The sequence below is a fragment of the Manis javanica genome, chromosome 5 (genome assembly GCF_040802235.1).
Source record: "Manis javanica isolate MJ-LG chromosome 5, MJ_LKY, whole genome shotgun sequence".
In the NCBI taxonomy this organism is placed as follows: Eukaryota; Metazoa; Chordata; class Mammalia; order Pholidota; family Manidae; genus Manis; species Manis javanica.
In genome coordinates this window covers 4,302,705-4,328,478 of record NC_133160.1, presented here as the reverse complement: position 1 = coordinate 4,328,478, position 25,774 = coordinate 4,302,705, and the positions used below count along the sequence as shown (strand labels likewise).

General features: G+C 42.3%; 1 protein-coding gene and 1 long non-coding RNA gene across 2 annotated transcripts in view; one reads left to right on the top strand and one right to left on the bottom strand.

Moving 5' to 3' along the window:
• Positions 1 to 818: 818 nt before the first annotated feature.
• Positions 819 to 8,341, bottom strand: LOC140849742 (uncharacterized). The gene is made up of 3 exons (XR_012131917.1): positions 8,211 to 8,341; positions 2,337 to 2,446; positions 819 to 989 (listed from the first exon to the last, which is right to left on the bottom strand). It is a non-coding gene; the product is annotated as an uncharacterized lncRNA (long non-coding RNA).
• A 189-nt stretch (positions 8,342 to 8,530) lies between these two features.
• Positions 8,531 to 25,774, top strand: part of VAPB (VAMP associated protein B and C) — a 57,108-nt gene continuing 39,864 nt past the window's right edge. The window contains exon 1 of the mRNA XM_037006355.2: positions 8,531 to 8,821. Within this exon, the coding sequence (XP_036862250.1) occupies positions 8,764 to 8,821 (58 nt within the window). The 5' untranslated portion in view covers positions 8,531 to 8,763. The remainder of the gene's footprint in view (positions 8,822 to 25,774) is intronic.

The window sequence follows — 25,774 nt, the reverse complement described above, 5'->3', positions numbered from 1 at the left end:
CCACCCCTCGGCACTCTGCTCTGCGGGGCTGGGGCTGGGGCTCTGCGCCTCACTTTTCCCCACGCAGCCAGTCTTTTGTTAGGTTCTATCAGCTGAGGCACCTGGGGAAGACCTGAAGGCAGGATGGGTACAAAGGGTCTGTTTCCTGATCCTGTTAGTATCACCTCAGCAACGACCTTTCACCTGGAAGCAGTCATTCCAGGGGCCAACTTCTTGGAGGATAATCCCAGAAGCAGCCTCACTGCCTTCCCTCAGTGACTCCAGTGCTGGTCAGTTCACCCTCAGAAGTCTGCTTGCACCTCGACGAAGCCCTTCCTCTGATCCCCTGGGGTCCAATGACCCGACAGCCTCCCAAGGCCCCCGTCTGGAATGGCGCCTGCCTCCTGCAGCTATTACCCTTCTGGTGGGCTTTTACAGTTCTTCATTCCCTGGCCAACCGTTTCCTTATACTAAATCATCTTTGTCAAAATAACTGGTGTAATCTGTTTCCCGGCTGGACCTTGACTCATAGAGTACTTGGTACTAGGAGCGTTTCCGGAAAACACCCTCAGAGGAGGGATTCAGGGACTGCTGCTGCCACATCCTCATGCCCACATCATGCATGGCTGCAGTGCCAGTGGAGTATGGAGTACAAACAGGAGGGTAAGTGCTGGAGCCAATGGTGCACATCTCTTTCCAACTCTGTGTTCAGTGACATCCCATAGGTAGCTTAAAATCAATCATGGTAGAAGAGTTTGCACCACAGAAATCTGAAAAAACTTCAAATCGGAGTTATTTTTCCCCCAGAGAGCCAGTTTAGCATACTTCGGGTTGCAAGTAATTTATAGGTAATATGTAGTGACATCACTACTAGTTAGTATCTTTCCATTTGATTGTGATGTCGTGCCCACAGAAGCAAGGACCCTTGGAGAGCCAGGTGACCGTCACACTTACGGAGTAGTAAAGCCAGCAGGACCTTGGGGTAGGGTAGCTGCATCGGGTCACTGGAGCTATTACGGAAAGAAAAACCACAAAACAGAGAGATTCTATGGAGTCCTAAAATAATTCCTTATAGGTTTTTGACCTTCCTGAAAATCACTCAAAATTTAACTGGGCAGATTGCAGAATTACAACATAAATAGAATTCATGGATTTTCCAGAGTCTCAGGCAGTACATTTAGATGTCTACTTTGGCTGAGAGGTAACCAGAAGCACAGATGGACACTGACTTGCGGGCAGTGGGTGGCCAGGAGCAGACATAGCTGAGCCAGATTTGGTGAGAAGGAGGTGTCAAGGGAGGTATGTGGCTACCTCTCAAGAGAGGCACAGTGTTAAGATATTGGTGTCCCAAGTGGATGCCCACTCAAGGACATCCGCAGCATTGTGCCTCTGAAATAATCAGGTGGCCAAGGGGACACCCCCTGTGAATGTCAGTCTTTTCCACAGCTTTGCCATTGCTTGCTTACCAGGTTTATCTATAAAGCAGGCATGGTGGCAGCTGTAAAAGCTCTGCATGGACCCAAGAACATGGACTTGCCCTCCTCAAGGTTACCTGGCCACTGCCACTGCTGAGTGTCCAAAGTGACAATGGTGGAGACCGACACAAAACCCCAAATGGCAGCATTCTCTGGGTGGAAGGGGCACGCCTGGAACCAGTGTTAGAAACCTGCCCATGTGACCACTTAGACATTAATAGGGCAAAATAGACTTCAAAAAGAAACTGAAATGAAAAATTCCTAGGACAGGCTTATCAACAGCCAAGGCAGCATTAGTGACTAGAAGAGAGTCTGAAGAAATATCCAGAATGTGGGCCATGAAGATGAGATCAAGCTATGTCAGAGAGGTAGAGAGATGCAGAGGATGGTATGAGAAAGTCTAAACGTTGTACGGACCTCTCTCTCTCTCTTACCACAGCCCACAGTAATGAATGCATTTTACTCGAGAATCACTTCAAAGATATATGTACAGCTGTGTTAATAAATACAACTGAAACAAATTCTCAGGAAATAATACAATACACTCCAATATTTTCTTTCTCGATTCTGATATAAGAATCCGCTATATTGATTTTTAAAGTAACTCTTGGGAAACAACCTACACTTTGAAAACATTGGTTGAATAAGCTGCTAGTCAGACTTCCAGAAGGAAAGAGAGAGAGAGAATGGGCTGAGGTTATATATAAAATACATGCTCCAATGTGGATAAACCTTGAAGACGTTATGCTAGGTGAAATAAGGCAGACACAAAAGGACATAGACTGTGTGATTCCACTTATATGATGTTACCAGAATAGACTCACAGACAGAAAGTAGAACGGGTGGCTTCCAGTGGGTGAGGGAGGGGAAATGGGGACTTACGGTTTACTGGGTATGGAGTTCCAGTTTTGGAAGATGAAGGGTTCTAAGGATGGATGGTGGTGATGGTTGCACAACAACACAAATGTATTCAAAATCACTGAGCTGCACACCTAAAATGGTTAAGATAGTACATTAGGTGTTATGTGTATTTTACAATTAAAAAACTTTTAAAAATGTTGCCTGAGAATTTTCCAGAATGATGAATGGAAGATACCAATCAACAAATCAAGAACCTCCTGAGAATTCAAGCAGGACAAATGGTATAGACTGAATGTTTGTATCCCCTCAAAATGCATATGTTGAAAACCTAACCCCCAATGTAATGGTATGAGGAGGTGGAGCCTTTGGGAGGTGATGAGGTCATGAGGGTGGAGCCTCATGAGTGGGATTAGTGCCGTGATAACAGAGAACCTAAAGAGCAAGAGAATGAATGGTAAGCTGTGAATCAGGAAGTGGGCTCTTGCCAGACATGGAATCTGTCCATACTTTGATCTTGAACTTCCCAGCCTCCAGAAAGGTGAGAAATAAATGTCTGTTATTATTTAAGCGGCCCAGTCAAGAGTATTATGTTACAGCAGCCTGAGGGGACTAAGGCAATAAATTAAAAGATACGCTGTGAAGGATGGTACAACATTTGAAAATCCATCAACATCATCCACCACATCAACAAAAAGAATGATAAAAACCACATGATCATCTCCATAGATGCTGAAAAAGCATTTGACAAAATTCAACATCCATTCATGATAAAAACTCTCAGCAAAATGGGTCTAGAGGACAAGTACCTCAACATAATAAAGGCCATATACGATAAACCCACAGCCAACATCATACTGAACAGCGAGAAGCTGAAAGCTTTTCCTCTGAGATCGGGAACTAGACAGGGATGCCCACTCTCCCCACTGCTATTTAACATAGTACTGGAGGTCCTAGCCACAGCAATCAGACAAAACAAAGAAATACAAGGAATCCAGATTGGTAAAGAAGAAGTTAAACTGTCACTATTGGCAGATGACATGATATTGTACATAAAAAACCCTAAAGACTCCACTCCAAAACTACTAGAACTGATATCGGAATACAGTAAAGTTGCAGGATACAAAATTAACACACAGAAATCTGTGGCTTTCCTATACACTAACAATGAACCAATAGAGAAATCAGGAAAACAATTCCATTCACAGTTGCATCAAAAAGAATAAAATACCTAGGAATAAACCTAACCAAAGAAGTGAAAGACCTATACCCTGAAAACTACAAGTCACTCTTAAGACAAATTAAAGAGGACACTAACAAATGGAAACTCATCCCATGCTCATGGCGAGGAAGAATTAATATCGTCAAAATGGCCATCCTGCCCAAAGCAATATACAGATTTGATGCAATCCCTATCAAATTACCAGCAACATTCTTCAACGAACTGGAAAAAATAATTCAAAAATTCATATGGAAACACCAGAGACCCTGAATAACCAAAGCAATCCTGAGAAAGAAGAATAAAGTGATGGGGATCTCATTCCCCAACTTCAAGCTCTACTACAAAGCCATAGTAATCAAGACAATTTGGTACTGGCACAGACCAGTGGAACAGACTAGAGACTCCAGACATTAACCCAAACATATATGGTCAATTAATATTTGATAAAGGAGCCATGGACATACAATGGGGAAATGACAGTCTCTTCAACAGATGGTGCTGGCAAAACTGGACAGCTACATGTAGGAGAATGAAACTGGACCATTGTATAACCCCATAAACAAAAGTAAATTCAAAATGGATCAAAGACCTGAATGTAAGTCATGAAACCATAAAACTCTTAGAAAAAAACATAGGCAAAAACCTCTTAGACATAAACATGAGTGACCTCTTCTTGAACATATCTCCCGGGCAAGGAAAACAACAGCAAAAATGAACAAGTGGGACTATATTAAGCTGAAAAGCTTCTGTACAGCAAAAGACACCATCAATAGAACAAAAAGGTACCCTACAGTATGGGAGAATATATTTGTAAATGACATACCCAATAAGAGGTTAACATCTAAAATATATAAGGAACTCACAAGCCTTAATGCCCAAAAAGCAAATAACCTGATTAAAAAATGGGTGGAGGATCTGAACAGACACTTCTCCAAAGAAGAAATACAGATGGCCAACAGACACATGAAAAGATGTTCCACATAGCTAATTATCAGAGAAATGCAAATTAAGACCACAATGAGGTATCACCTTACACCAGTAAGGATGGCTACCATCCAAAAGATGAACAACAACAAATGTTGGCGAGGTTGTGGAGAAAGGGGAACCCTCCTACACTGCTGGTGGGAATGTAAATTAGTTCAACCATTGTGGAAAGCAGTATGGAGGTTCCTCAAAATGCTCAAAATAGACTTACCATTTGACCCTGGAATTCCACTCCTAGAAATTTACCCTAAGAACGCAGCACTCAAGTTTGAGAAAGACAGATGCACTCCTATGTTTATCGCAGCACTATTTACCATAGCCAAGAATTGGAAGCAACCTAAGTGTCCATCAGTAGATGAATGGATAAAGAAGATGTGGTACATATACACAGTGGAATATTACTCAGCCATAAGAAGAAAACAAATCCTACCATTTGCAACAACATGGATGGAGCTAGAGGGTATTTTGCTCAGTGAAATAAGCCAAGCAGAGAAAGAGAAACACCAAATGATTTCACTCATCTGTGGAGTATAAGAACGAAGGAAAAACTGAAGGAACAAAACAGCAGCAGAATCACAGAACCCAAGAATGGACTAACAGTTCCTATGTGGTAATCTCCAATAAGTTCTTCACAATGATATAAAGGGCTTATCAAAGTGTGGGCAAAGGGTTTGTTTGTGTTTATACAGAGGACCAAAGCCTAATTTGGCTACCCAGAAAACGAATTAAGATACGATATGAAGAAGAACTTCCAACATCAACATTCTCTGGAAGAGTCACCAGAAGATGATCATCAAAAAACTTCAACAAAGATCCTGGCACTGCTGCAGGTGTAGCTGCATTCATCTCACCAGTTCCTGCACTTGCCATTGGAATGAAGAAGGAGATATCTAAGCTGGCCTGTGCATACAGTAAAACAACAAATTTGACTGGATCTATACTCTCAGAACTCAACCAAGAATTAGGAGAAGTGCAAGTTGTAGCGCTCCAAAATCTTGTGACTACAGACTATCTACTGTTAAAAGAACACATGGGATGTGAACAGTTCCCAGGAATGTGTTATTTTAATTTGTCTGATTTTTCTCAAACTATTCAAATTCAGTTAGACAATATCCATCATATCATTGATAAGTTTTCACAAATGCCTAGGGTGCCTAACTGGTTTTCTTGGTTTCACTGGAGATGGCTGGTAATTGTAGGTCTGCTTTGCTTATGTAGCTGTGTTCCTATTATGTTAATGTGTGTGTGCAATTTAATTAGTAGTTTAAAACCTATACATGCTTATGTTACTCTACAAGAAGATATTTCAAAGAAATAATCAATCTTCCCATGTTTTCTTCTGTCTGCTACTTCTATAGCTTTTCTTCTTCCTTCCTAATTACAACCCTTAAGTAGAATTCATGCCTCATATCGAAATTACCGAGTATCATAATTCTTACAAGTGGTAAAGATACCTCAAGACAAATGCTGGGCATAAAAGCCACAGGGCATAAATCTGCAAAGAAGTAAAAAGCTAACCTTTTCAAACAATATTGCTTCTCTCTCACTTACCAACTTTACATTTCCCTGTATGGCCCCGGAAGATGACTGGTTAGCCAGAGACGGGTAAGATTCCTCAAGGGAGGAACAACCTAAGACAGGCACAGTCGCAGGGGGGCCATCAGGTGAGAAATTGGGGATCAACAGAGGTGAGGCTTAGAACCTCACCCCCCCTGTTTTGAGAGAAATCTTCTGCATCCGTGGATGTTTTGCTGCCCTTGTCTAGCTTGGATTAATACTTAGCCTATAGGCACACACCTGATCATCTACATTTGCTCTCTTACAACACTAAACTATGTTTTCTACCTTTATCTTGCATCTACCTACCACTTCAGCATTTTATTAAAAAAAAATAATAATAATAATAAAGGGAGAAATGTGGGATCCACATATAAATCAAGTATAAAAATCAAACAAATATTCATATTTGAACTGATTGTTCATAGTTCATAATGCGTGATCAAAACTGAAAGTTTCTGTGATGACTGCCCTTGCACTGTTCACCATGTAAGAACTTATTCACTATGTAAGAATTTGTTCATCATGTAAGAACTTGTTCGTTATGCTTCAGAAAATTGGAGACTGTTGAGAATTAGGCTTGGGGTGGATTAATGATTGTGCATTGAGTCCCCTAGACAGAATTTTATTGTTGTTAATAACCATTTGATCAAAAAATATGAGAGATGCCCTCTCAAAATAAAAATACTATAAAGATAAAAGAAAAAAAAGATATGCTGTGGTAAAAACAGAACCCCAGAACAGGGGAAAAAATAGATTATCTTTGAAGGAATGATGAGATTGTCATCCAAAACCTCAGCAGCAGTGATGGGATCTGGAAACTAGTGTGAATGGTATCTTCACAGTGGTGACAGAGAACAACCGCCACTCTAGTAAACCAGCCAAAATACCTTTTGAGAACAAGGGCAAAATAAAGTCATTTTCAGATGAACAAAACCCTAGAGGGTTTGCCTTAACAAACCCTCACTGAAGTAGATTTTAAAGAATGTTCTTCAGGCACAAGGAAAGTAACCCTAGTTGTAAGTTTTGAGATGCAAGAAGAAAAAGATGAACAAAGAAACTGGTAACAGTGTGGCTGATTCTAAACCGACATCGACTGTGTAAAACAATCCGGTAGTGACTCAGAATGAAAAGGAAAAGAGCAACCTTAAAACAGGCTACAATGAAGGCATATCATTTAGGGTGTAGATAATTAAAGTCAGAACATTCCAAGGTCCTTGTATTTTAAGAGAGCAAGGTAAAGATATAAAAATTGAACTTTCATAAGATTAGTATTCAGTTCAAAATTTCTTGGGCAATCATTGAAACAACAGAAGTAGAGTGTATAAGAAAAAGGAAAAAATGAATGAAAAAAATATCAGCCCTAAAGCAGCAAGAAAGGAGAGGAAAAAGAAAAAACAAGCATGAAAATACAAAGCACAAAATAAGATGGTAGAAATAAATCCAGATATATCAATAAATATAATAAGTGTAAATGGACCAAATGCTGTAGTTAAAAGACTAAGATTATCAAAAAACACTTTCTTATAATGAAATGTTTCAAGTATACAGGAAAGTGGGAACAAGACATGAATCAGTATGCCTGCCATGCAGTCAACATTGTTAACTGTTTGCTATTTCTGTTTCATCTACATACATGTATCATTTATATATATACATTAAGAAACAAATTTTCTGTAGTAAACATTATATAATGAAATGAAATTTAAATGGCAATAGTGAAGGAGAGTGTACTTTGAGGCCAAACATCTGGGCTCCCAGCAATTTTTAATCACATAATCTGTGCGGTTATTAAAAGGCTTTCTCTCCAACAGTTTCTAGTGAGAGGATAGGAACCAGGTTAACTTTTGTGATCATTGTATTTCTAAATATTTTTTTCTATTAGTAAAGGACTCAGCACAGTGTTTGTTACATGGTGAACATTTAATGCAGTTGCTTTTATTTATTACAATTCATGCTGTTATTGAAAGCATTCAGCAGAGTAGCACAAAATAAAAAGTTAATAACTCGTAGCTTACTGTATTTCTATTTATTACCTAGTCTATGTCACAGAGCATAGCTCACATCATCACCCATCAACACTGTGTTTATACAACAAATAGTACTTTGTTATTATTCAAAATCTCTAACAGTACCTGGCACAACAAAAGCAAGGGAGAAGTGGAAGTTTACTATTACTTCTCACCGAGTGAGTCACTCGACACAACCGCTGGCCCCCATGGGCCCTGAGTAAATAATCTTTGCGACAAAGGTCCTCATTGCTGAGCGTCCCGAACCGGCCCCGCCTCTAGATCTGAGTGACGCCCCGCCCCCCGTCAGCCCCGCCCCCGCGGCCGGTTTCGCGCCTGCGCATTGGCTAGGGAGGGGGCTATGCTCGCGCCCCTCCCCGCAGCCCTAGCGCGCGCAGGGCAGAGCCAGTCAGCCAGCTGCGTGCGTGCGTACGTCGCGGCGTGCGTGCGTGCCGTGCGCTCGCCGGGCACCACGGCCACGGCCTCGCCCTCCGCCCCTGCGCCTGCACCGCTTAGGCCGTCCCCCGCCCCCACCGCGCCCACACCCTAGGCGACCCCCGCCCTAGCCCCAGGCCGGCTCCCCCACTTTCCAAATTTAAACGGGGCGCAGCATTAAGGCCTCCCGCCTCAGGTGACCTCTCAGGGGTCTCCCGGCAGAGGTGCCCCGCCGCTGAGGAACATGGCGAAGGTGGAGCAGGTCCTAAGCCTCGAGCCGCAGCACGAGCTCAAATTCCGAGGTAAGCCCGGAGGCCCGCCATCTTCGGCCGCGGGCCAGGCCCCCGCCCGCGTCACCCCCCGCCCTCCCCCCCGCGCTCGCGAGGGACCGGCTGGCGTGGCGGTGACGTCGCCCCCGCCCGCCCGGGGCCCCGCGGCCGGCACGCCTGCCCCGCGCCCCCGGCGGTGCGTGGAGCCCAGGCCTGCGCTCCGCCCGGCGCGGGGCTCGCCCTGGAGGCACTGGACGAGTGGCCGCTTCTCTGCCGCTGTCTAGGCGCGGCCGTCCGCCCTGGAGTGTGAGCGCCGGCGGCTCCCTCTGCCTGGAAGGTCTTCCCTGCCCTCTGCAGGGTTGACCTGTTCAGGTCTTGTACGGATGTCACCGCGTGGGGGGCCTACTCTGGCCCCCCCACCCCCGCGTGGTCACCTGCAGTCACTCCCCGTCACGCCTCCGCTCCGTCGTTGGCACGGCACGCACCGGTACATAAAAGGACCATTTTACGCACTTGTTTACTGTTTCTGCACTAGAAGGGAAACTCCATGAGGACAGGACCTTGTCAATTCTCTGCTCCATGCCCAGCACACATTAGGAGCCTAATAAATATCTGTAGAACAGATGAATGAAAGGCACCTCCGCAGGAGTTCTGATGACGCGTGGCCCACCCGCCCTTCTGCTGGTTTCCTCACGCCCATTGCTCGCGTTTGTGCAGCTGGGGGGCTCCGCCGGGGTGGTGAGGTCCTTTTGCCCCCAGAGCAGCCTGAAAGGCGCCAGAGGAAGGTTAGTGTGCCACGTGTGTTCGTGGGAAGCCAGGACCCTTTGTAATGTGTACCTTTATTTTTTTTGTCGTTCCCTCCCCCTCCCTGCCCCCCTCCTCACCTTCTTCCCCAAAATATAAGTGCCATGGATTAAAAGGGACCTTACCTGATTTGCTCAGTCCTTCCTTTTAAATACGTTAACTATATGGTTGTGCTTGGCACTGGAGAGAGAACGAATGAGCAAGACAGACAAGTCCTTTGCTCTATTTAATAGAGCTATTCCTTTTCATGAGGGGAGACAAACTAGCAAACAGTATTCCAGATAGTGGAAAATGCTGGGAAGGACATGAAACAGTCTGAGGTGATGACAGTGTACTTCAGATTGAACAGCCAGGTCACCACTGTATCGCCAGCACTTGGCCCACAGCTTGTGCTTAATAGATGTTTGTAGAATGAATGATGGCCAGAGGCACCCCAGTTTATATATATTGGCAGGAAGTATTACCCAGTTGTCAAATGGCACATTTGAACCCCAGCTTTAGAGCTCAAACTCTTAATGATTATGTGGTCTGATACCTGGGAGATACTCCACAATTGTGGCTGTCGCTTTGTCTCCCAGGTTAACAATCTGAAATGACTCCAGATGTATAAAGAAGCAAAACTTGCCAGTTAAAATGAAAACAAACAAATAAAACCCCCCCCAAAAAACAAAAAAATGGATTATAATTCTATAACAGGACTTTAGCTTGCGTGATGTTCTTATGGCTTTTCCCTAGAGGAGCCAGATTGGGAAGGGGATCCAAGTAGCCGAAGTGAATGTGGAGGGTGATGCTAAAATTCTCTACCCCTGAAGTGTGGTCTGGCTTCTCCTGGGAATTGGCACATTTATTCATTTGGTCCACAGATAATTGCTTAGTGCCTGCTTCATGTGTCAGGTACCAGTGAAGATGAGTCACATCACATGTATCCCCCCACTAGCACCCTCAAATCTCCCACCTCAGAATTTAAGCCTGCAAAAGGGAGCAGAGGACAAAATCAACCAGGACAATGAAATAAATGATCTGAGGTAATCTAGAATGCCCAGAGAGTGCCAAGGAGGTCAACTCCTGAAAGAGATGTCATGTGAGCTGAGTTCAAAGGCCAAATGGAAGCAGACCAATATAAATGAGTGGGGAGCATGTCTGGCAGAGGAAATTGCATGTATAGAGGCACAAAGGCTGAGATGACTGGGCTTCTTTGGGATTCCACAAGTTGATCTGAATGACAGTAGCAAAGGGCATTTGCTGGGTTGGAAGGCAGAGTAGGAGATGAGGCTGGCCAGTACACAGGAGTCAGATCTAAGGCCTTCTGTGCACAGAAGCTCCAGTGCCCAAGTTCAAGTTGCATTGCTTCTCAGCTATTCCTTCCTTGCTTGATCCCCTGCAACCATAACATACACCCCATACCCAGTGCCTATACTCTCCTCTAATGTGATATGGAAAGAGACAGTAATTTGAGAAAATTAAATTTTTGTCCTAGTTCTTTTCACTTACAGATGTTTGACTTTGGGCTGGGCTCTTCTCTCCCCAAAGCCTGGTGTCCCTCTTCAGTCCATGGGAATGGTGCTCATATCTACCTTGCCTCCTGAGAAGTTAGTTTCAAAGGAGTAATGTTATGGCTATTTAGCAGCCTTGTAAATGCTCAATATTATAAGATTTTGGTGGTTGTATTTACACGACTGGTTTCATCATTTCAACTTCTTTACCTAAAAGGTATAGCAGAGAACAGTCTGGCCCTGGATTGCCCAGGTCAAAGTCACTGGGTATTTTTGCTAGAGAAGTGGTCTAAGGAAGTTGTGGTGTCATATTGTTGAGGGCTGTTGGCTCATGATTTGAGAAGAGGCATCTGCAGGCATGTGTAAACCACTTTATGAGATTGTTTTAAACTGAGCCCTAAGACAATGAAATTAGAGGCTCTGTGCTGGCTTGCTGTATAGAGATCATTCATTTCAGGATGAGAACAAACTGGCACATTTAACTCGTCTCTTCCAAGTTACTCAGGGTGATGACTGATTTTGGATGGTTTACTTATCAAATTTGTAAGCTAACTTTGCTTAAGAAATCAATTAAATGCCTGAAATAATGCAACTTCCTTATCATCTAAAGGAAAAAAATAAATAAGCTTTTAAAGGAAGTAAACAATCTTTTAAGTCCAGCCTACATTGATACGGGATTGTATATTGGGTTCTTTTTCATGTTGGGTATTTTTTGTGAAGTTAAGGATGTTACAGAGGAAAAGAACACAGACTTATATGCCTTGTGTTAGGTATCAGAGTGAGAAAGACTGCTGGCCCCCTCAAAGAAGCATGACACCTTGACATTTGCTATGGCAAAATAGTAGAAGCTCTTTTGGGGACCTTTCTGAAAGAGTTAAGGGCTTCTGGAAACCTGTGAAATGTGTACTTTGTATATCCCCCTGTCTGTTGATCTCACTTCTTCTTAGTCCTAATCCTTTTCTTTCCATCTCCTTACTCCGAAGTCTCACCTTTCTGAATGAGTCACTTTCAGGACATTTTGTATCTCTCTCTCTCTTTTTTTTTTTTTTTTCTCCTTTGTCCCTTCCATCAATTCCATCCATGGTAAATAATATGTCTTGTCCTTTGTGGTCATTGTCCAAGACTCTTTCTTAATCCTTCTTCACATCCTAGCACACCATGCCCCAGGGTGCACCCCCCAACCCCCATCGCCCCATACATACCTTGATACCGTTACATGAGAATGGTCTGTTAATTGTCCTCATGAGCTGTTTGGTTAAAGTTTAAATTTATCGTGGACCCATTTACCATTGCTTTATTCTGACACTGAACCATTGGCCTTCAGTAAGTCTCAGACAGCCCAGCTGGTCAGTAGGGTTATCAGGTGGAACAGCACAAAAGCATTGGTTTTGGTTGATTACCCTTTGGGGAGAAAAAAGCAACTGTTGATGGTAGATAGGTTAGGGACGCTCCTTTTGTGTAAGGCATGCTTAGATTGTTGGTTCACCAGCTTAAGTTAATGTGTAGTTTGATATTGTTTAGGAAGTTAAAAACTATAAAACCTGTAGATACAGTCAGTTCAAAAAGTAGTTATCTCTCATGTCCTAAGTACAGCATGAATTCTTTAGTTTTAGTATGGCACTGATTTCTGTAGCATTTCGTGATCATAAAGAGCAGTCTGTTTTCTTTTTTTAATTTTGTTATCATTAGTCTACAATTACATGAAGAACATTTTGTTTACTAGGGTCCCCCCCCCCAAACCCAATTACAGTCACTGTCCATCAGCGTAGTAAGATGTTGTAGAATCACTACTTGTCTTCTCTGTGTTGTACAGCCCTCCCTGTCCCCCCCACATTATACATGCTAATCGTAATACCCCCTTTCTTCTTCCCCACCCTTATCCCTCCCTTCCCTCCCATTCTCCCCGGTCCCTTTCCCTTTGGTAACTGTTAGTCCATTCTTGGGTTCTGTGATTCTGCTGCTGTTTTGTTCCTTCAGTTTTTTGTTCTTATACTCCACATATGAGTGAAATCATCTGCTATTTGTCTTTCTCCGCTTGGCTTATTTCACTGAGCATAATACCCTCTAGCTCCATCCATGTTGTTGCAAATGGTAGGATTCGTTTTCTTCTTATGGCTGCATAATATTCCATGGTGTATATGTACCACATCTTCTTTATCCATTCATTTACTAATGGACACTTAGGTTGCTTCCATTTCTTGGCTATTGTAAATAGTGCAGCGATAAACATAGGCGTGCATCTGTGTTTTTCAAACTGGGCTGCTGCATTCTTAGGGTAAATTCCTAGAAGTGGAATTCCTGGGTCAAATGGTAAGTCTATTTTGAGCATTTTGAGGAACCTCCATACTGCTTTCCACAATGGTTGAACTAATTTACATTCCCACCAGCAGTGTAAGAGGGTTCCCCTTTCTCCACAGCCTTGCCAACATTTGTTGTTGTTTGTCTTTTGGATGAAGAGCAGTCTGTTTTAACAGTACAACATGTCATCCGTGTGCTTAAGTTCATTCTTTATAGTAGTGGTTTAAAGCCATCCTGAGTAGATTATCTTAATTTATTTAATCATTAACCAGCTTGCTCATCAGAAGCAAGTGGTGTTAAACTTACTAAGCTGTAATCAAACTTAAAATTTTTGTAGATTGTGCTATTTACTTCTGAGTTTTTGTTCCTGGAGAAAAATGTGAACTAGAAGTTAACTTTTATCCACTTGTTTACTTCCATTCTTCACAGTTAATGCCTTAGGGGGGAAAATGGATAGTTCTTGGCCATGTGCTTATATCTGGAAAATGGTAATAGTTTCCTGATGTGTGTGGATGTAACATGAGTCATAGTTATCTTCATAATTACCTGGTAGCTTTGCATCCAAGTGTGAGTTTATTAAAATAATTAGTCTGAATTGATGCTTATTAAAGAGATGAACTCTTAAAGATTAACATATCTTTTAGTTATTAAAATTATATAGCATCTTTCCTTCCAATGCTGAAAGCAAAACTCTTGAGAACTTTGACCCTGCAATATTATCACTAAGTAGTTGAAAATTAGGGGAAATTGAAGGGAGTTATCTCTGGAATACTACTCTTAGGCTCAGTTTTTAGAACCCGAAACTTGAATTTTTACATAAGGAATTATCTTCAAGGTTACATGAGACATCCCCCATTTGTATTTGAAAAATTTGCCACCTAAAGGATGACCATGATTCAGAGCAGCTTTCAGCAAAATGACAAGAAAGACGAACACAGAGAGTGTTGAGTTCCATTAGTCAAGACAAGGTTGCTGTAGAGTGTCTCTCATAAAATAAAATAAAAGCCTTCTGCTCAGTTACTTTGCAGTGGGGATTCTGTTAAAAACAAAGTTGCATTATAGTTTCCAGGCTCTCCCTCGCTTTCTCCCATTTTGGGCCCCTTTCAGGCTGTCGTCAGCATAGCATATTGAGGATCTCTTTGGCCTGTGCTCTGTGGGTATGTGCATTCTTTGAAATTTTTACCTGACATACCTGGGTTGCTGGCTTTACAAAAACAAGAGTGTTTAAAGAGCTTTGTTATGGAAATAAAGTTACTGAACTTGACAGTCATTTTAAGATTATTAAAAAAAATCAATGTGGCAAAATAGTATCTCTAGAATATCTATTTTTCAGAATAGATACAATACCTTAATGTGCTATAAGGCTTCTCCCCCTTGTATGGAAAAAAAATATTATGGAATCACTTTCTTTTAATAACGTTTTAGCATTAATTGAACAAAACTGTAAAGCCACAGAACTATCATCCTAGAGTGTTCTTTCATCCTTTCAGAAGGGTTATCGTCAGTTTTTGACTAGCAGGTTAGTATTTATCCTCATTTATGCGAAGTAACTTTTCCAGTGAGGCTTTTGGTTTGAGTATGGTGTCGCACCTGCAGTCTTACTGGTGGGTGCACATTCCTGCAGATACCTGTAATGTGTTTCAACGAGTATACAGTTGGCATTTCAGTAGGCTCCTATAACCTTAATTTACCTGGGATGAGGGATTAGGGAAATAAATACTCCTGGAGAGAGGTAGGTTGAGACTGTTGTTTGTCTTTTGGATTGTACTTCAGGGCAGTGCATGGACCACTGGACCATTTACCTGGATTTGAATTGCTTATGATATGGCTTGGAACCTTTACTATCCAAATTCCTTGGATTGTCTTTGTGGCTGGAGGGTGCTCAGAAAATGGAGAATAGAAAACTGAAAGTAGGGCACTAGGAGCAGAGAGCATATTTGCAAGGGACAAAGGGGTGGAGCCTCCTCGCCTGTCCCCACAGTGTGTTGGTTCTGAGATTAAGAGCGGTGGTCCTAGTGGTGCTGAAGTTGATGTATGTGAGGGGAAAGAAAAGGTAGGGGAAGAATAAACATTTCTAGAAGATAAATACTTAATTTCCAGAAGACAGTCCAGAAGATGCACAGTCTAGGAACAATGGCAGATGTTTTATGTACTTTATCTTCTTCTTTTATCTATGTCGCAGTTCTGAGGTAAGACTTCGTGGTGAGGTAGCCTGCCTTCTGGGTGAGGCCACAATGGTAAATGGTGGTGTGGGGATTTAACCCGGGTTTATCTAGCCCCAAAACCCTCTCACTGTGAGCTCTCCAGAGTGAACTCAGGAAGGGGTTCATTTTGGGGGGAGGGAAGCAGAGGATTTATAACCATTAAGGAAATGTTAGTAGCTATCAGGATAGTTTCTTAAGAATATTAAGAATTATTTTCTGGAATTTTTTAGTTTATACTGATGACTTCAAAACATTCTTTGATTTACCTTGTGAATATCTGCTTTTTATATCAGATCCTGAAGGTGTGTAATGATTCTGTATATTTAGTAGACATTAACTTTCAAGTAATTCGTAATTCTGCTGTTGAGTCTTTTGAAAGTAAGATGAAACTTGTGTGTGGTAGAGATTTCCTAGGGCTGCAGATTTGTGAAGTGGGCATTAGAGAAGTTCGAAAGGGTGCTTATTAAGATAGGGATATCTAAAATAAATGGCCTGTACAGGTCCTACCTTGGATTTTATTTACAGTGGGGCTACAGAGCCTTTAGTCCTGAGTGCCCCTGACAGGCCAGTGTTTTAGGCAGAGAAACAAGTAAGGATGAGTTAATATATAACTAGAGATTTCTCAAATGTTGAAAGAGAGAAACTCAAGGTGAGTAATAAAACTTGCTGTTTTCTTCTGTATGAGTTATATATACTTTGGGATGGCATTTCCCCAGATGCTGACATCCAAGCATATGAATCAGATTGGAGAAGGTTTAGAGGTGTGCATGGATATGATGACTGTGTAGAGTTGGGAATATTTTGGGTTTCTTGCTTCTCCACAACTCATCCTTTGAGGTTTTTTTCATGAACAGAGGATCCCATCTTGTATGGTGGAATATAACGTGACTGTGATTCAGGGTTGGTTGGGTCACCACCTACTGTAAGCTTTCTGTGGGTCAGGCCCTGGGCTGGGGACTGGGGAGGAGTCCTGGCCCTTAAAGTTTCCAACCTCTAGGTGGTGGAGGTAGAGAGGAGAATATGGAGACAGGACACTTAGACTATCCCTCATTATGAGTTTAGAAAAAGCTGTGTTAATTTGGCTTCATGTTTGAATCGCACAGAGGTGACTGTCTTGCCAATGGGTTTCAGCCCCGGGCAAGTTCACTATGGATTCAGTGTGACCAAAGAAATGACACTAGAACATTCTTGGGGTGAAAGAGTTAATACCCAACTTTATTTCCATGGTGGCAAGTCAATCACTAGAATCCTGTCCACTCAAAGCAAGTCTGCGTGCAGCAAGCTGGTGTCTGCCTCTGGGCCTCTCTACCTGCGCAGCTATCTCAGTCTCTGTCCTCGGCACTGCCACCACTCCAGTCTCATCTCTGCTTTCTTGCACCCATGCCACTGTGTCTCCCAGAGCACTGGGAAGGGCTCTTTATATACAGAGTCAATAATGACATATTGCCCACACGTGTGTAGTGAGCTAGCCAACCAGGGCCAGGTGAGAATCCTGGTGTCTTGCCAATGGGCTTCAGCCCGGGCAAGTTCGCTGTGGATTCAGTGTGACCAAAGAAATTGACCGCAAAACGCTCTTTTGGGTGAAAAGGGTCTTACAAAACTGCCGTCCGGCCCATCTCTCTCTCCTGCTCCAGCAGCAGCAACCACCCCAGCCCTCCCCCTCACCTCTCAAGTACAGACAAGCCCTCTGTTGCCCAGGTAATTACCCACTGATATGGAGATGAAAGATGCAAATGCACTAAAGCCTACTTCTGTACACCTCTGAACGCCTGTTGATATGCAGATGTACCAAAGCCAGGCAAGATATTCTGGAAATACTACAATTTTACCCACACCTGGCCATAGGAACCTTCACTTTATCCACAGTGGCATTTGAGGTTTGTGACTTGGTGAGCTTGTTATACTGTGTGCTAGGCAGTAAATGCTCATTTATTTAATGTTTACAACAAGCCTAGGAATTGGATACAATTAGGATCCTCAGGTGCATGAACCTGAATCAGAGGCGGAGCTGGGATTTGAACTGTGGTCTGTTTGACTGCAAGGCCCATGTTTATCATTATACTGACCATATTTCTTCCCTTAAAAGATGAGTGAGAGTGTGGCTGACTAGGAAAGGCCTTTATTTTCTTTTTTCTTTTGTTGTTAAGATGAAAGGAGGATTGGAAATGGGACAGTGGGAATTAAGAAAGAGGACTGAAAGTGAAGGGAGGTAGAACAAGAAGGGAAAAGGCGCTTGAGTGTGATAGTGATGAGCTAACGGCCTCCTTGGCACTGCTTCCGGGAAGTGCACAGTTGTTCTGGAACGTTAAAGTGACTGACTGACTTTAAAAATCTTTTTAAAGATTTACCAATTCTGTTTTCTCCTGAGAACTTATGTCCTAATTCGATCACTTCTGATTGTGTCATTCATTCATTAGTGTTGAAAATTACGTGCTAATATGATCACTCGGCCTTCCCTTCTACCACTCTACTCCTTGTGCCAGAGTCCTGTATTTCCTCAATGTCTGTCATCACAGACAATGCAGATTAATTTGGTACTGTTTGAGTCTTTTAACTACAGCATTCGACATTTCTTGTATAGTAAAAAAAAGGGAAGGAAAAGAAGGGTTCCTACCTGAGAAGTCAGTATTATCATCATCTCCATTTTAGAAATGAAAGAACCTAGGCCCCGGACTTGGCCAAGGTGTAATTTGTACCTAGGTCTTTCAGCCTTTAAATTAGCTTATGTGCTTCGCTTTACAAAGGGAGGCTTCTGTTCCTGTCCTTGCTGTCATTTAGAGGCACTCAGCTAATCTCCCCAGCTTCGATTTCCTCCGTGGTTGCCTGAAGAAACTTGAATTCAGTGCCTTTTGGTGTTCCTTCCAGCTCTAAGCTTGAGAATGTGAGATTAAAGTGTATTTTGGCTGAAGAAGAAAGATGGAGAGGGCAGAAACTGGCCTTATTTCCCCTATTTCCCACCAGTGCTTTGCTCGAGCAGGCTCCTGAATATTAATGAATCTTCTTGTCCCTGTTTAGAATCTCAGTATTCTGTTAACCTTTCCTGAGTGTTCTTGGAGATATTCTCATCCAGTTTTTCTGCTTCGCCTCCAGTTGTACAAATTGTATGTCACTTGCATTTTTTGTTTATGTGTTAATTTCCATGTGCTCCATTTTCTCACTGCTTTGTTGTCTTTGCTAGAATTCAAGCTCCTGTAGGTTTTGTTTCTTTAGTTTTTCCTAGTAGTGACTAATAGAATATATTCCCCTCTTACCGTTGTTTTCTTCTCCTAGTATCCCAAGAAGGGATACAACCCTGGATTTGGCCATCTCTTCAGAGTTTGGTATGCCCGTTTGAAGGAGAAGCGTGCACAAGAAAAGAGGGACTGCTGAAAAAACCCCAAAGGTTTGTCCTTGTGGAGGCTTATTTGGATTCTTGTTCTGCTGGTGGAATTGATTTGCTGGCATATAAATGTATCCTGTGGACTGCTCTGAAAATCCAAATCCGTGCTTTCTGACCTTTTTAAAGTCAGACACAGCTTTACTAATTGGATGAAGGAAAGCCATGAATCACTCCTTAGAGGATCTGCGGGCGCACTCATTGGAAACTTCTTACATAATTTGGGGACAGGAGGATCACAGTTCACTGTAGGTGCCTAGCTGCCCTCAAATCCCCCTCTGAGAATGACAGAAGCGGAAGAAGCGTGAGTGGTCATCTAGAGAAACCCAGAGAAAGCTTGGTCAGTTTATTTGGGTCATTTTATTTTATTACTGTCTTTTAAATGAATGCGTTTGTTGCCTTTCCCTTTCAAAGCAGGATTTCTTTACATATGTAACACTGAGCACAGTGCTTGACTATTAGTCAGTCTTCAGTAAACATCTGAGTGTTGTCTCTCCACCTTTAAGAAAGGATAGAGAAATGCTTTCTCAGTCCTGCTTGCCCTCCCTTCACTTTCTTATCCTAGCAAGCTTCTGGAAATAGTAATCTTAGTCTCCATTTTCTCAGCACCCAGTCACCCCTGAAGTCATTGCCCAGGAACTTAGTTACTGCCTTGCTACCACATCAGTTGTTGCACAGTACTCCTTACCTTTCCGGCACTCTCTGTAACGATTTGCTCCTTGACACACTTTCACCTCCTTGACACTTTCTTTGGGCTTTCTTCCTCCCGTTTGGCTACTTGCTCCACGCAGGGAGCCCTCTTGATCATGCTGAGGGGTATGGGTTTTCCTTCTTCCCCTCTTCTTTTTCCTCTTCTCTCTTTTTTTCTCCCTACTTCCCTCTTCTGTCAGTAGTACCCTTGGCTTCTGACATCACTTACAGACGATCCCAGGCCAACCCAAGCCCATATGGGCCACAGCACCTCAAGTGTAGCAAGCCCCAGACTACAGTCTCCATCACTTCCTTTTCCTTTTTCTCCACATTTCTTCTTTCTGTGTTTATCTCCTTGAATGGTACCCACATCCACACAGCTGACTAACCCGGAGACTCAGAAAACCCATGACCCAAGTCTGCCCCGTTTCCTTGTCCCCAAAGTGACAGTGGCTGCTTCATCTTTCCCCTGGATGACTGTGTAATAGCCTTTTAACCGGTCATCCTGTCTGAGGCCTCTCTCTCCTCTTCATGCTGACGACACTTCCAAATATGCAAATCTGAGTTTATTTCTTGCTTAAAATCATAACTTACCTCCCCATTGCCAAAAGGTTTGTGGAAAATGGTTTGTGCCTGTCACCCTTGGTCTGCCCTGCATCACCCTTCCTCATGCTTATGCTCCGGCCTGTCCTTCTCCTTGTTCATTGGGCTTTTGCCTGGGTTGTTGTACACGTGCTGCTTCCACCATTCAGAGTGAGTTCGTTCTTCCTCCTGTGCCACTGCCTGCCCTCCGCATAGCTTCAAGGCTCAGCACGGTCTCGCCTCCTTGAGATCGCCTTCCTGACATTCTCCCCGCCCACACTGCGCCTGTCTCTGAGCTCGCACACTTAGCACAGTGCGGTGTATTTGGTTACTTCTTTCACTTTAGTCAACAAGCCCTTTGCTGTTTTTGGAATGTGTCTTTTGTCCCTGGATATCAGTGCCTAGCATGATGCATGGCACGTGGAAGGTTCTCTGGGAGTTAATGGTGTCCGGGTCTAATAATGCTGAAAAAGGAGAGAAGGGAAAGAGAAGCAAGCCACATGTGGTGAGGAATGGTGAGGCCGCTCGGTAGGGCCTGCTGTGTGCCGCTGATCGACATGGACACAGTACATTTCACTCAAAATATTTGAATATTTTCTACTGGGTGCTGATCACTTTTCTTCTCTACAAACTTAGGTATTCACCCATCCTCCCTTCTTATTTGAAACGCAGGACAACCTCCTTACCTAGTGTTCTTTATTGTATTCCTTTCCCACCACGTCGGTATCTTGCTCCACTGGTCAGCTGCTCTGTTTCTGGTGTCTCACATTTCTTTTCTATTTGAGTTCTTCCCACTGCCTACAAACATGCTTGTTTCCTCTTCCCAAAAAGAAACTGCGTTCCTCCAGATCTTCTCTTACTTAAGTAAATGCCCAGTCTTCCATCACAGCTGAAATTTTAAAGCAATAAATCTCATTTGCTGGTTTACATCTTCACTCTCACTGGTTTTCAACCTTTCCCCTTTGCTGGAATCCTTTGCAGTTTAGCAGGTTTCTCTGCGGCATCTGCCTTTGACTTTTCTGGTGAACTGCCTACTGCTTTATCATCTCTTTCACTGGATGTTGACATTTCTCAGGCCTCTGTCCTCAGTCGTCTCCATTTAGCCATTCTCTGTATGTTATCTCATGAATAATGTCTTCAGCTCTCTCCTAAACAGAAAACTTACAAATCTGTATCTCCAAGCAGATCTTGTGATGTCTTGGCTTTCGGCCTACTGGACATTCCTGCCTGTCTGGTTGTCATGAAAGCACTTAAGACTCAACATATTCCACACTGCATTCATGATTTATCCACTTATTTCCATTGGATGTGCCTTCCATGTCTTGGAAATGGCCCTCACACCCTGTAAGGCTAAGCCAGAAATCCTAAGCTCTTCCTCTGCTCACCCTCCTTCCACACCTCTTACATGCATTCAGTCCATTTCAATCAGCAACATCTCCTGTACCCTTTTGCTTCTTTTTTCCCCCAATGCCATAGCGTCAGTATAGGCTCTCTCCTTTTGGGCTTATTGCCCTGGGTTCTAATTCTAAGTTTCTAATTTTTCTATTTCCCCTACCCTTCAAATTATCCTGTATACCGTTTTTCAGAGCCATTTTTCTAAAATTGAAATTTGATCAGGTTCTTTCTTTATTTTAAAAGTTTGGCTTCCCCAGGCTTCACAGGGTAGTGCTTGAGATTCTTAGATCAACATCAAAGCCTTTCAAAATCAGGGCACACGTTTTTTTTAAAAAACAATCTTAGCTTTTATTTTCCATTTTTCACAAATACAATATTTTCAATAGCGAACACTCAGACACACACATGCAGATATGCATTAGTTACATAGTTACATATCCTCTTATCTCTGGTTTATACTGGATGCTGATTGAAGCAGTGAGTGCTTTTCAGAGCCCCTGATCAGAAAGCGGAATCCCATTTTCCTTCCTCGTGCCTACCTTCCTAGAATAATTTTTTAATATTCTTTCTTCTATTTCCTCATGTGGAGCTCAGTGCCACACTTGTATAAGACAGGGTTAAGGCAGTTAGTTTTTATGATTTATTTTTACTTAAACTGTATGGTTTGGAAAAGCATAAGCAGATATGATTCCCCCCATTTCTCAGCTTCATTCACTTCCCTCATACCCCTTCTACTCTAACCGTATGGTATCCCCTGTAAAGGCCCCTTGCATGTTGACCACACCACACTGTGCTTTGACCAGGCTTTTCCTACAGCTCAGAATGTACGTTTCTTCATCTTTTCAAATTCCAGGACTTCCATCAGTGTTCAGCTCCCCACCCTCCTGTGCAGTATTCAGTGCACTGGGGTGCCGCATACAACCCATACAACCCAGCAGTTAGATGTGGGCTCTGGGGTCAAACTGCTTGGGTGTGAATTCTGAATCTGCTGCTTCAAGGTCACATGGCCTTGGATAAAGTAACCTCTCTGTGCCTCAGATTCTTCACTATGGCATGTTAGGACTAAATGAATTAATGCATGTAATGTGCTTAGAACAGACCTGGTACTCTTAAATGTTAACTAATGTCACTATAACTTGACAATTTTTTCCTCAAGATACATCATTTCAGAGCAGCATCGATCCCAGAGATTACTTTTCATTAGTTCTGGATGGAGCTAAAATGATTCTCCAAGTATATTTACTCTGTCTTCCCAGGGTTCTGGGCAGGAGCAATGTCATCTCTCTGGTTTGACGGCCTACCCTGGTATCTAGACCATTTATTTATCAGTTATTTATTGAACGCTTGCCATGTGGCAAGTGCTGTTCTGGATACTTGAGAGACCAAGATGAAAAAAACTGACAAAACCTTTGCCTTATGGAATTCATCTTCTAGTGGAGAAGATGGGCACTAAATAAAAAATAGGGAATATAAATAGGAAATATGGTGCCAGATACTGGTAGCCTGCTAAATGGGGAAGGTGGAGGCGGGGCACAGGATAAAGGGGTTTGGCAGAAGGTTCTGTTTTTAAAGAGAGTAATTGGAAAAGGCTGTGTCCCTGAGAAGGTGATATTTGAACTGAGGCCTTTATCAAATGAGTGTGCAAGCTGTGCACACATTTTGGGGAAGAGTGTTCAGACACAGGGAAGGGCAAGTGCCGGGCCCCAAGGTGGCGAAGAGCTTGGTGTGTCCGGATGCCTGCAGTGGAGCGATGGAATAGCACAGTAGGAAATGGGCCAGGGAGGGAGGAGGAGCCTTCCTAGTAGGAAGGCTACAGGAGGGACTCGGGATTTTGTGAGATGGGAAGCCATGGAGGATTCTGAGCAGAAGTCTATTTTTAAAATGCCACGGCTGTTGTGGGGAGAGCAGGGTTTGGGTGATGTGTGGGGGGTGGTATGCTTGGAAGCCAATAGGCCACTACAGTAGTCCAGGCCTGGAGTCCAGGAGACTGTGGTGTGGACCAGGGCAGTGGCACTGGAGGGAATGTGATAAGAAGCTCTCTGTTCCAAGTCTATTCTGAAGGTGGAGCTGGCAGAACTTGCTGGCGGGTTAAATGTGGAGTGGGAGAGGAAGAGGGTTGACTAATGTGACTGGTTTTGGTCTAACCATTTTGATAAGTGGTGATTTCTTTTCCTGAGATGGGAAGCAGTGAATTTGGGGAAAGGAGTGGTATTCAAGAGTGCTGTTTGGACATGAACACTTGAAATGCATAGTACACCTGCAAGTAGAAGTCGGAGGTAGAGGGTCAGGCTGCGGATATAAATTTGGCAATTGTCAACTTACTGTTAGAACACAGTATAGGAAAAGAATAATTTTTTCTGATTGAGAGATTAGTTAAGCCTTTCCAAAAGAAAAGGCATCTGAGTAAAACTTTGAAGATAAATATGATTTCCACAGGCAGAGAAAGGGGAAAGTAGAAGATATTTTTCATGCAAGTCTCATAGCCTCTTGCCCTGGCCTCTTGTTGAATTTGTTTAAGGACCTGCTGACCTGGTTGATAATTTCTTTTCACCAGTATAGCCACTTAGGTTCTTTGTTGAAAGGGAAACCAGAGTAGATTACACACTAACTGATAAACCACAACCTGCTATTTTATTTTCTCATTGTTCATAAATTGAAAATTGAAGTTGTACCATAGAGGTGCGGAATGCTAAATGTGTTTAGCTTCTCTCCTCTGTGTGTCTGTTGTGAATTGGGATGTGTTGATTTTGGTGTTGAGGCTCTTTGTGTATGTTGTCTGTCATGTCCACTAAACACTGAATATTTGGGAAAAGTTTCTACTTCTGATAACTGACTTTATGCTCTTGACTTGAACTGTTAATTTGTAGTTCTGTCAAGTTAAAACCACGACTACAGCCCTGAGGGATCGGTACCCTTGCTCTCTTCTCACTCATATCCTTCACTTGGGCATGTCTGCCTTGACTCCTGATTTGTGTTTAAAAAAATGTCATGTTTTGCCACTGTGCTATGTAGGTAGCATTTTATTTGGAGTGGAATATTACTTATCTTTTTGTTTATTTCCATGATCACTATAATCACAGATTTTGGTCTTTTAAATAGAGAAAAATTAGTAGGTATTTGTCAGTAAATTGGATAAAAATTGTGCATTGAAGAAATTCAGTTTATTAAATAGTCTAAGATTCTTTTAGAACTGATAAATAAAATTCATACCCATCAGATATGCCATTAACCTTAAAATAATCTTAAGCTGTGTACTATAATCTCTCTTAGTGCTGAACATGGGTAGGATATTTAAAGCTTTAGCCCTTGTATAATGCTTTTAGCCATTATTCTATTTAGAAAAGAAAGTGCTGAGTTAAAGAGAAGTCATAATATTTATCTCTCAGTTGGTAAAGGCTTCTGGTCTTCAGAGTTCTTATCATAGAGTTTGCCAAAATTTTAGATTTGGGTCTTTGTCTTGAATTACTGAGACCACTGCTACTCTGTACATGTTTTAAATGATAACCTTGCTTTTTATATACACAAGAATGGCTATCGATGTAGTTATGTTTGTTTCCAACAACTCCGTAATTCAGGATCCAGTATTTTTTTATATACATCAAAGGCCTTCTGGGAAAGAAGAAAATTCAAAAGAACTTGTCTCTATCTCACATAAACTACAAGTAGCTTTCTTTATGTGGAAAAAGTTTAGATACAGATAACGTAATAAACACCTGAATACAGAATAACTAAATGTTAATTTGTTAGACTTGTTTTAAATCTTTATTTAATAAATAAACTTCACTAAGAATTTGGTGACATGCCTGCCCTCCATATCTGCCCATTCATGTTCTTCTCTTTTCTTTACTCTCCAGAGGAATTTAGTGTGAACTCTTTCCAGTTTTTTCTTTATTACTTAATGTAGTGTCATGACATATATATCACTTATATGTTTTTGAGACCCATCTGTTGTGAAAATAACAGATTTAGTTTATTCTTTCCAATTGTGTGGTATTGCTTCATAAGAGTTTAGCACATTTGTTATTACAAGTTCTGTCTATATTCTGAATAATAATTGCTTATCCATTAATACAATCTGCAAATATCTTTCCGATTCCTAGGCCGGCGCTTGCTGTCTAACTGCACCTTTTTTGGGTGGCTTTCC